Source organism: Mixophyes fleayi, chromosome 8, assembly GCF_038048845.1.
Source record: "Mixophyes fleayi isolate aMixFle1 chromosome 8, aMixFle1.hap1, whole genome shotgun sequence".
Lineage (NCBI taxonomy): Eukaryota > Metazoa > Chordata > Amphibia > Anura > Limnodynastidae > Mixophyes > Mixophyes fleayi.
Window position 1 is genome coordinate 122,690,706 of NC_134409.1, and position 12,636 is coordinate 122,703,341.

Consider the following 12,636-nt stretch of genomic DNA (forward strand, 5'->3'; position numbering starts at 1 on the left):
TGTGTAGTTTACACTAGACAAATAATCTGAATGCATTGTCAGTAAATACACTCTATTTCCAGCATGAGCATAAGAATACTTAATGAAAACTGTAACGTTCTGCTCTGTTTAAAAACAAAACCAGTAAACAAGATTAAAATAAGTCACGTATGTCATACATTATTAGCAAATAAGTCAATTCTGTATTCACATCCACGATGTATCTTCCTACACAGAGATATTAAGTGTCCAGTGACCAACTTATAAATTCATCTCCAACTAAACAGCTTTGCAGACAGTGAATGACAGGTAGAGCAACCAATCATTTACAACATGCTATTTTACAGGATGGCTCCGATTTGTAACGGAAATCAGGATACTTAAGTGATGTAACATGTGATCAATACAAGACCCCTTTTGTTTCCTTTAAGGTCTTATTTCTTTCCACTTTCACACGTTGCTAAATGCACAAAAAATAGGTAAAATAATATTCAGTGGTGAATTTAGGGCAGCACGGTGACTTAGTGGTTAGCACTTCTGCCTCACAGCGCTGGGGTCATGAGTTCAATTCCCGACCATGGCCTTATCTGTGTGGAGTTTGTATGTTCTCCCCGTGTTTGCATGGGTTTCCTCCGGGTGCTCCGGTTTCCTCCCACACTGCAAAAACATACTGGTAGGTTAATTGGCTGCTAACAAACTGACCCTAGTCTGTGTGTCTGTCTGTCTGTGTGTGTATATTAGGGAATTTAGACTGTAAGCCCCAATGGGGCAGGGACTGATGTGAGTGAGATCTCTGTACAGCGCTGCGGAATCAGTGGCGCTATATAAATAAATGGTAATAATACTAATAAATAAAAAGTCACAGGACCCTTTCTCTCAATCATGAATCAGAAATCTAGAAAATAATAACCAATTGGTACAAACTGTAAGAAAAAAAATTGGGGATCTAATGTGAAATCCACAATTACAGACACTGGCGTATCAGAATGTTCGTTTTCTGGAAGTGTAGAAGTAATATATATTTATATTTACGTGTTTACGGAACAGAACAAAGAACACCTTTGCTTTGATAGACAGACCCCATGGAATCCATTCTAACTGATTTTGATGGGAATGGTCAGAGATTTCAGCAAGGGAAGATTCCAACTACATTAACAATTACAAAAAAAAAAATGATATAACTTCTTTTTTTTTTAAACAACTGGCAGCCATATGCCCTGGAGATAAAATGTCTGACACTGTTTCTCACTAGTAAAGAGAGGCGAGGGCAGGATGTAAAAAGATACTTCCAAAAAACACAGATGGGAAAGTGTTTTTTCAAAGTAAAAATCAACAATGGACCCTGCTGTGAAAATGACTGGAGGTGACACTTAGAATGTGAGCAATTACCGTTTAGCAGGAGAGACCTGAGATCAAAGGGAGTTTATAGAACTTACAGAGAGTATACAGAGAGCAAGCTGGGTGGGCTAAATGATCCCGATTTATCTTGTGTACTTCTCCCAAAAACCTCATCTGCCTAATTTGCCTCCTAGGACCAAAACAAGTATGCAAGATCCGTAGCTCTTGGCAATTTATTTACGCAATCATCCGCGCTTATTGTTGTAAGACATCTTTCTTTAGCTGTCGTTTTTCAAGGATATGACTCTTTGGGCAGCAGAGTTGCTATTGCTGTTTACAGAAGACTCATTCTGGGCTCCGAAAAGATGGCAGCTGTCACATGTATAATTACATTGTAGAGGAAGGTGGTTGCCATGAACTCAATATATTCAGGACCGTAGTTATCATATAGGCAAATTAGCCAAATGCCCGGAGATGAACTGTTTAGGGGGCAGCATAAAGGGTTATTTACCAACCACAAAAAAAACCACAGTATAAATGCTCTTTTGTGATTGCGCCTGGTCCTGCAGGGGCGTGCGTGGACTTGTGGGCCGAGACGGTGGCGTCTGCAGGGGTGCGAAAGTTTGCAGTGGCCGATAAGAAGAGTCGGGTGTTCCTGGCTAAGCATGAATGAGGCACACATTCACTGCTGGCTTTGCAATGAAGTGCAGAAACAGATAAATAATTTAGCACACCAGGGGGTAAATGTATCAAGCTGAGAGTTTTTCGGCGAGTTTGCAAAGTGGAGATGTTGCCTATAGGAACCAATCAGATTCTAGCTGTCATTTTGTAGAATGTACTAAATAAATGATAGCTAGAATCTGATTGGTTTTTCAAACCCGCCGAAAAACTCTCAGCTTGATACATTTACTCCCAGATGTGGAAGTTGGGTACTTGTCTCGTCCAACTAAGGCCATGTCCAATTTTTGGAGCCCCCATCAAAACTCCCCTTCAATGCCGTGCTCATCTGCCGGTGCAGCAGATACCTCCCAAATTTCCCATCACAGGACAAAGTTTTCCATATAGGGACAGAGCCCTCAAATCAGGACATTGCTGTCTAAATGGGGACAGATGGGAGGTATGGTATAGACACACCAAATATGTGCACTTTGTACAAAGTGTAATAGAATTATATCACCCAAAGATCTAGAACATTTTTCTTTTCTTTTTAGGTTGTATCGCATCTGCTTCACATCAACATGGAAACAATCCCGACAATGGGAGTAGGCGGGAGGCCATGAGTGATGGACAAAAATTGAGGTGGTGACACCTTTTTGTAGGTTCGGGATCACATGAATTCTGCATGACATTCATGTCCGTCACGGAGAATGAGTGACATCATTTTGGGAGGAGGCGAGGGGTTGGGAATGGTCCAAAATGGCAACAATTACCTACTGCTAACTAATATGACAAGTAGACATACATCACAGTCATCAGTGATCTATCCATACAGAGCTGCGCAAGAGAGCTGGATTGGCACTGACATGGCCAATCACAGCATACCCAGCTTTTCAGGTCTATCCCAATGCGGAACTCTCTTTTCCATAGTGGATTACACAACGTTACTGGACACCAACGGTGATTGCCTGCCCAGGAACCAAAGTCAATGGCAACAGGTCACAGCACTGGACTTAGAGGTCCTCACTGACCATCCAACACCACCTTTATGCACAGTTGTTTGACTGTAGAGAAGCAGCTCATTAGGTCTATTTATATAGAGCATTGCTTTACAGAGAACGTTTAATCATCCACCTCTGTACATTCCCCAGTGGAGTTTATAGTCTATGGACCTGATTCATTAAGGATCTTAAATTAAGAAGTTTCTTATTTAAGTCTCCTGGACAAAACCATGTTGCAATGCAAGGGGTGCAAATTAGTTTTCTGTTTTGCACATAAGTTAAATACTGACTGTTTTTTCATGTAGCACACAAATATCAACTTTAAATTTCAGTGTACAAATAAGCTATCAAGTATTTGTGTGCTACATGAAAAAACAGTCAGTATTTAACTTATGTGCAAAACAGAATACTAATTTGCACCCCTTGCATTGTAACATGGTTTTGTCCAGGAGACTTAAATAAGAAACTTCCTAATTTAAGATCCATAATGAATCAGGCCCTATATTCTCTACCACACACAGAGTAACATTAACCTTCCAGTATATGTGAAAGGATAGAACACTCCGAAAACAAGAACTCACAAACCAAACTGCATTTTGTGATGTCACGTACCTGTTTTGTGCAGAAATGAGCCCTATTTATAGGGAACCCACATTGCACTGAAACTTAGACTTGAAGATCTATTAAACTATTCTATTAACAACAACCAGTGCTACATCAGACTATCTATAGCTCATTATTCCATCATTTATCATCTTATTTCGCATTACAGTGATCACGGAATTCTATTTGCTCTCTGTACATACATCAGAGCTCCCTGCGATAATGACAGCAAAGTTTACCCTTTAACGTTGACACAATACAATGGCTACAAATCAAAGCATACAGCATTATACTAAACACCCTACACCGATCCATACCAATGACGCACTAAAATTACATTATTTTAAAATGGAGCTGGAGGCTGTCATGGGAAAAATATGATTAGAATTTAATATAGAACAAATGAGACCCAAGATTATGGACCTCGGCGATGCAGCTGCAACGTAGCCTATATTCCCTATATCTCTTTAAGATGCATTGTTACCTTAGCAACCACCACATCACACTGTATTTATAGAACCTTGGATCTGCAGATAGCTAATGTATGCAGTACAACAACATAATTCCCCCTTGGCAACAAGGTAACTGTGGATCCATGTCAGTAGTAATGATGAGAAATCGTAAGTGCTGACAAAAGTCCCCATACCCCCCCATTATCGCAGCCCCCCTCCTCCTTCCACCTACCACAGAATCTCACAGGGGCTTTTTGCTGATGACTAAAGAGTTAATATATTACATTTACTAGGGCAGGATTCTATTTATCGTTAGCCGCTGGGACAGTTTATACCTTTTGCCGTTGTTCTTCTTACTCTGCATATATTGTATGGCTCCAACTGGACCGTATGATTAGAATAGGTTTATAGAGTATAAAACATATAAACATGATAAAGGGAAGATGTATATATTCTGTATAATCTCGCGGCCATTAACAGTAACTCAGAGGTCTAATAAAGATAGAAATGTGTATGAATTTGTCCTTCAATCATCTTGAAGGGCTTGAAAAATGTTTTCATTGTGTCATCCGTGAGTCACGCTATAAAGAGGATTAATTTATAGACCTAAGCTATGCATTGAGCAGCACGGTGGCTTAGTGGTTAGCACTTCTGCATCACAGCACTGGGGTCATGAGCTTGATTCCCGACCATGGCCTTATCTGTGTGGAGTTTGTATGTTCTCCCCGTGTTTGCGTGGGTTTCCTCCGGGTGCTCCGGTTTCCTCCCACACTCCAAAAACACACTGGTAGGTTAATTGACTTCTATTAAAAATTGCCCTTAGTCTCTCTCGGTCTGTGTATGTGTGTTAGGGGATTTAGACTGTAAGCTCCAATGGGGCAGGGACTGATGTGAGTGAGTTCTCTGTGCAGCGCTGCGGAATCAGTGGCGCTATATAAATAGATGATTACGAATGAGAGCATTTCAGAGCAAATGGAGAAATCTGTTGCACCTTAAGATTTGTGGCATGGTGACAAGGTAAATACATGACTTGTATGACACAGAGTACCCAATGTTCAGCAGATACACCACTATATCCAGCACATACTGTCTAACCCATCATAACAGTCTTGTGTCCTCCGCCATCCTCTGCGTATACCAGACATAGATCTTAGTAGCAGCATATCAAGCTGATATATATAGTTTCATATCACTACCACCATAATACAGTCCCCTCATATAATATGATATAATATACAGTCTGAAGCAGTGATTGGTGGCAGGCGGTTGTATGTAGCCCTTTGACCCTTGACCTGTGGGCCCCGTACTTCCTGCTTTATAATCACATCTGTTGGTTATAGCTTGTAACACTTGTTTAACCTCATGAGTGCTAAAATCGAGTCCCACTCACCCTCTACATTTAAGGTGTTAAGAGAATCCACAGATCACTTCCCCATCTCCCTATCCCTGGCCATTAGAAAGCTGGGGGTACCCTTGTTTGAAAGAAGGAAGTCCCTTCCTTCAAATGATGGTACCTCTGTTTATTTATTGCCAGCTGGTGGTTTTTGATCAGCAGCCATTAGATAAATATGCGATAAGCCCAAAAAGTGCTCAGCACAGGGGTGAGAAATTCCCCAGCAGGGAAGGGGTTAACATGCCTGCTGGGATGTTATTACAGATTGTTCAGCGGCTGAAGCAAAAGGCATTTTTGTTTTGTGGCGGGGATAGATGTTCAGAATAATAAGTATTCCAATTAAACCATTTAATCTAAGGGGTGGAATTAGAGGACGTGTTTAGGAAGCCTACGCTATTCCATATCATAACCTTTGTGTTGCACTAGATACAGCACTAAGGCTTCATTTCCTATTAGATAAATTACATAGTGGATGGAGGTCACTACAAGAAGCTCGACACGAAGGATGGAGTATAAGGAGCCCAACACGACTGCTTTAACCAGTGACAGCGCTAAGGTTCCTTAATCAATAATCAGTCACATTTGGAATCAATTAACAATTAGGCTCTGCAGCTTTTACTGTTGTATCACATTTGCTACGGTAAATACGGAGCTAGTGATTATTCGCTATATCATTACCCTAGTGCAATATCTGGTCGTGTAAACACTTACAATTTACATCCATTCACTGATGGGCAAATTATTCTCCACATGCATTTTGCCGTGAAATTATCTGCTCGGCGGAAATGGAAGATGGATATAAAGGGTCATTATACTGAAATGACTACTCTTGTGTTGCGTTAGAGAGCCATCCTCTGACTTCACATTTGCATCTCATTTGGAAAGTATAGCTTGGTAATGTCAAGTGAATATCCTCTCATTTCTAATGAATACGGTTCTATTTCACTGCCTTAAATTAGGCCTGTGAACTACTACACGGCGAAGGCAGCCATTTTGTCGGCTGAACCAATACTCAGCCTATCAACTCAGTATGGGGCGTGCCTCATGTCTGAGTGATGTCACTAGATCCTTGCGATTTGATAGGCTGCCTTCTCAGGCACAGAGGCTCAGCATACAAAATGGCCGCCCCAACATTGTGTAGGTGATGGTCCCACTTTAATAACGATATTTGATTCTACATCCACAGAGGAAGCAAAGTAACAGACTTAAATAAATATAATTGTGAAGAAATAGTTACATAATATAAACACAAACACGTGAAGGGAGGTTCAGCGATATGAAGCTATACAGAATATGTGCATATGAACACGCCATTGATTCTCACCTATATGCTGTGCACAGGTGTCACAATACTCCGCATATAAGGACTCGAAGCAGTTACAGCAGTATGGTCGTCCTTCCTTCATAATGTACCGTTGGCCGCCGAGGACGGTTTCGCATTCAAAACAACAAAAATGCTTCATGTGCCAGTGTCTCCCCTCTGCTTCCGTACATTCATCTGCAAAAATAATCTAACAGGGAAGGAGGAATCAGAATAAAACATCATTATTAACTGAAATACTATACCACATCAGAAAGACGCTGATGACTGAGCAAAGAAATGGCCGTGTTATCGGATGGGTGCGTAAAAGTACTCGGGTAAGGGATCCCTACACGGGAGAAGAACTACTTATAAATGCAGCCTGTCAATTCAGGAGGATCGCCTGCACGTCACTAGCTCCCAGTGAATTGTTAGGATGTTTTCAGCTCATAAAACAGTTAGTTAGGGAACGGGTAACTGTGATGTTAAGCGGATCAGTCTAAGGGATTTCAATGTCAAATAATTAACATTTTAACAGTTAATTGGTGTTCCCAACATCATTATCACATAAGCTGTGAATCTGAGCTTAATTGGGCGACATTGTAGAATATTTTTTTAATGCATGCAACATCATATTTCTTAAAAATGACAATGATCCGTCTTAGCATTATTCTAACATTTCCAACTTGATCAGCTACCATAATCGTATTTGCATATTAAAGGGATGTGATTGAAACACAGATATCACATATTTAAAATTAATGGTAAGTCTATAGGTCTCTACATTATGTCCGTGTTCTACTGACGGTCTGTTGAAATGTTAGTTACTGATTAATAAAACCCATTAAGTATTTTACCAACTGATAGTACCAATAGTACTGGTTTTGGCTGTAGTGTACTGATCCTTGGACCACTGTAGGACTTTGCCTCAATTTTGCTTTTTAAAATGCTGTCTCTATAATCGATATAAAGATTTACATACATCTAAGTCTATGCTATTAACTAGTGGTTTTAGATGCGCACATGGCCACATGGGATATGTAAGTAATTTGCAGGTCTCCACCCACAACCCCTTTTTTTTACATTTGTAGAACAATGCTATTTTAATTCAGGGGTGAGTGACCACCTCCTGTTTCAAGAAGCCCTATATTGCATTGTGTGGATTAATCTGGTTTTTTTCTAACCTACGTCATGGCCTGAATCGATGAACGATTCCCTGAACGCACATAAAAACATCATAATATTCTTTATACCATAAATGTGTTTTATTTCGGGGAAATAACGTACCATTAAGTGAGTCTAGTGCTTTGAGATCTCCCAATAACAAAAAAAAAAAAAAAAAAGAGAGATAATCTGCACGTCCCCCAGTCTGCTTAATCCCACTTTATCCTGTCAAGGGATGGATTGTGGTGTGATGTCTGCTGAATAGTAACATACTGAGGTGAGATAAAACAACAGCTATTTCTCACCATCCCACTAAGACGCACATAACCACTGAAATATTTACTGGAACATCTGTACACACGGAGACCCTGGGGCATTTTCACACAATGGCAGCCTTTCAGCAACAAACCACCAAATCGATATTAAAATAGTAGATTACTTGCCACAGGGAATAGCACGGACAGCAATAAAAAGGTAGATTCTTGAAATATGAGTAAAGTGTTTTTTGATGGACATGATTTATAATAGGACTGAGTGGAATGTTCCAAAAATGATTCAGATTTGTGTCTGGCATAGACATAATTTATCCAGTTAACTTCATTTTAAAAAATAAGAATCCGTTCACCCATTATAAATTACATGTAAACAACCGAGCACGGTTTGGGAAAAAGGTAAAAGGTCACAATTAGGTCATTTTATTAGATATGTTTTTAACGTGTGCCTGATGCTTACAGGTCGTGGAGGTGGCCATTTTGTGTGCTGAGCCAATATTCGAGAAAACATGGCGTATCGAGTCACAGGGAACATCATTGTGTCATGAGGGTCTTTGTTCCTTAAGCCTCAGTGTTGCTTGTTGTGAATGTATTGCCTGCCTTCACATGAACACTGGTTCAGTCACATTGGCCCAGCCCTCAAAATGGCCGCCTACTCTGTGCACAGGCGAAGTCTGCACTTTAAACAGATCTGTGTGCAAAAATACCTGCAATGACTCTCAAATGTGTCCAAGACCCCTTACAGTTAACATAATTACACACTTCTATATATTATTATTATCTCTTCTATGTGGTGTTTATGGCTGTGGGCACCACAATAAGCTTTATATTAATCTGTGACTGGTGAGAGAGGTTATTTGAATAGAAACAACTTCTAGAAAACCAGGACAAGACGGAGAACTTGATAAGATTATCATTGTAGCAAATGACAAATATGGCAACAAAAGGGGAGATAATTGGGCTGATTCATTAAGGACAGTAAAGCAAAAAAAATAAAATAGTAACTTTTCACCTAGGCAAAACCATGTTGCATTGGAGGGGAGGTAAATTTAAAATGTGGGGACAGATTTATAGTTGGGGTCGGGCATGTCCTAGATAAACTTCAAATGTCAGTGTAAAACAAAGCTATCAAATATTTGTGTGCTACATGAACAAGCAGCCAGTATTTATCTTATGAGCAAAATAATAAACTAATTTGCACCCCTTGAATTCTAACATGGTTTTGTCCTGGAGAAAACTTACTAATTTTTTTGCCTCACTTTCCTTAATGAATCAGGCCCAATAATTCTGGAAGATTCCAATATACCTAATGCTGACTACAATATGCAAATGGCCAATTCATCCAGGGGTAGTAAGATTCTGGATTGCTTGCATGGGGCGTCTCTCAAGCGACTCTAGAGATGAACCAACACACAAGGAAGCAATACCAGATATGGCTCTCAACAAACTGAGATGTAGTATGTACCCAGCTGTGTTGGCAATACTGGCCCCAGAGAGGTAAGGGTTAAAGGGACACGCTTTGATATTGGATAAAGACTGAAAGGTAATATAAGGTTAAAATAAGTTAAATAAATAAGGGCGAAAGATCCACGTAATAGTCTTCTAGCAGTTGTGGTGGGGATGGATACAGTAAATGAAGAAGGCATAGGAAAACCTATTGCTAAACTTAAATGTTCGACAGAAAATATTAAGTAAAAATGAAAATGCACCCCCACCCAAACAAACAAAGAAGCAGAACACACGCAGGAAAAGGACAGACTATGGACCTGTAAGTCAATTCTGTATTCTGCTGAGGAATGTGTCTGTGTACACAAAGTGCACCTGTTTACACTAGTCCTAGGTCTCAGTCTTTATAACACTGCATAAGGACATATACATCGCAAGAGATATCATTGTAATTATCTGGATGGGACCCTTTACTTTACCCTTTAGTCATTTTATATGGTATGTAAAGCTTAGTGGGCCTTAAATAGCACAGATTGTAAGAGTGTGTGAGATAGCATACTGCATGACTACATCCACAAGATATGTCAGTGTAATGATAATGATGTAAGCATAGAGCATTGAGAGGAGAGGGACGTGTGATTAGTCTGATCTGTTCCTCACCTCGTCACAGGCTGCACACCGGGGCTTCAAGCACTCAGCGTGGTGTCTGCCACAGTAGATCTTCCCATCCTGGTAGAAGTAAATTAGGTCGACCAGCAGCTCGTTACATATGGTGCAAACGAAGCACTGAGGATGCCAACAGATGCCATGCCCGGCCCTTGATGCAAACACGGCGATGTCCCCTCCATTAATCTGTCCTCCGCACTGTAACGCAAGAAGACACGGCGCTCGGAAATCATACAGACATCTACTGACAGACGGAAGCAACCACAATACCCATAAAATAGGAATGTTCTCATCCCATATAATAATAGGAGAATGCTCATCCCATATAGTAATAGGAATATATTCATCCAATATAATAATAAGAATATACTCATCCCATATAATAATAGGAATATACTCATCCCAAATAATAATAATAATAATAATAATAATAATAGGAGAATACTCATCCCATATAATAATAGGAATACACTAATCTCATATAATAATAGGAATATACTCATCCCATATAATAATAATAATAATAGGACAATACTCATCCCATATAACAATAATAATAGGACAATACCGAATACCACATACTAATAAGAATAGGAAAATACTCCTCCCATATAATAATACGAATAAAAAAATACACATCCCATATAATAATAATAATATGAGAATACTCATCTCATACTGTAATAAGAATATATTAATCCCATATAATATTAAGAATAGGAAAATACAAATTCCCATCTATAGATATTACTTTAATGCATACAGAAATACCAAACAAATCATTTTGAATCATAGTAAACTCTTTTATTACTTTTCTTTTTACACCTTCTGTAGATGATTTTACCACTTTCACTTTTAGATATATACCTGTCAGTAAATGTATAGATACTTGTCAGTAAAAAATATTTAGAAAAGTTGGCAAACATGGTTCTGATAGACTCTGTGGATGATGCTCAGTATATAAACAGCAAAGTGACAGCATACATTATGGATTCATTCTAAAAATCCCTGACTATATGAGCTTACAATCCAAATAAGAAGAAAAACAAGGGAGTCCTAATAATTAATATTGAAATAGAACATATTGAACAAAAAGAGGAACTTGATGAATCAATAAAATTATGAAGTGACACTATATTATCACTGGGAAATGTCATGTAACCACGCTGTTCAGGGTACACATATTAGTAAGCTTTATTTATATATATGGGCAGCACAGTGGCTCAGTGGTTAACACTTCTGCCTCTCAGCACTGGGGTCATGAGTTTGATTCCCGACCATGGCCTTATCTGTGTGGAGTTTGTATGTTTTCCCAGTGTTTGCGTGGGTTTCCTCCGGGTGCTCCGGTTTCCTCCCACACTGCAAAAACATACTGGTAGGTTAATTGGCTTCTATCAAATTGACCCTAGTCTGTCTGTCTGTGTCTATGTATGTTAGGGAATTTAGATTGTAAGCTCCTATGGGGCAGGCACTGATGTGAGTTCTCTGTACAGCGCTGCGGAATTAGTGGCGCTATATAAATAAATGATGATGATATAGGTGCAATCATAATGTCTATCAAGCTGCCCCCTGTCTACATTCTTCCGTACGCCCACTAGGGTCAATTCCATCAGAAGCCTATTAATGTGCAGCTATGTTTTTGGACTGTGTGAGAAAAGCGGAGCACCCGCAGGACCCTCACAGAGACACAGGGAGAACATACAAACCCTATACAGATAATTCCCCTTGGAAATCAATGGGCACTAGCACTGCGAGGCAGCAACGCTAACCACTGTGTCACCCAGCTATGGACACACCCACCCTACAATAACGCTCCGCTGATTTAGATCTCGCCTTCACAATTTCACCAATGGACATGCTGACGACCCCTCTCTAACCAAACCCCTTGTGAGTACCCTCAGCCCCTCCTGCTGATGTCACACTTTCTCAGTACACCTGCAATACCCCATTGTCCCAGGATGTTTCCAAAGACGCACAGAATCCATTGTATCCACAGCTTCTAAGGCAAATGTAGAATTTCCAGTGTGACAGCTCATTTGTGCTTAGAAGCTGCAGGAAGCCTCCAAAAAAATACCATTTACAACTTTAATACTTTATTTGGTTAAAAATCCCCACATGATGGCTCTCAAAGGATTCGTTATCTGCATAGAGCGTATGGAGGCGATATTGTTGCCAGCATGACAAATGCCCCCGTTGTACACACAATTAACACATTAGAAGCCAGCTCCTCTTGACACAGTGGTATTTTCTCATTATTTAGCTGTATAGATCATTAATTCGGGTCCCAGGGAGGCTATTAGGGGTTGTATCCTGAATGGCTGCATCTAATAACACAAACTGCTTAGCCTTAAGAACCCATGGTGAA

At 39.8% G+C, this 12,636-nt stretch overlaps 1 protein-coding gene across 4 annotated transcripts in view; it reads right to left on the reverse strand.

Annotated features, from left to right (window-relative positions):
* The window catches only part of PRICKLE2 (prickle planar cell polarity protein 2), a 938,433-nt gene that overhangs the window by 739,084 nt on the left and 186,713 nt on the right, over positions 1-12,636 (reverse strand). For all 4 annotated transcript variants that reach the window (XR_012678591.1, XM_075183368.1, XM_075183371.1 and 1 more), the window contains 2 exons: positions 10,266-10,469; positions 6,748-6,934 (listed from right to left, as the gene is read on the reverse strand). Coding sequence is in view for 3 of the 4 variants with exons in the window: in XM_075183368.1 (XP_075039469.1) it covers positions 6,748-6,934; positions 10,266-10,469 (391 nt within the window). In the remaining variant the exon portion in view is untranslated. The remainder of the gene's footprint in view (positions 1-6,747; positions 6,935-10,265; positions 10,470-12,636) is intronic.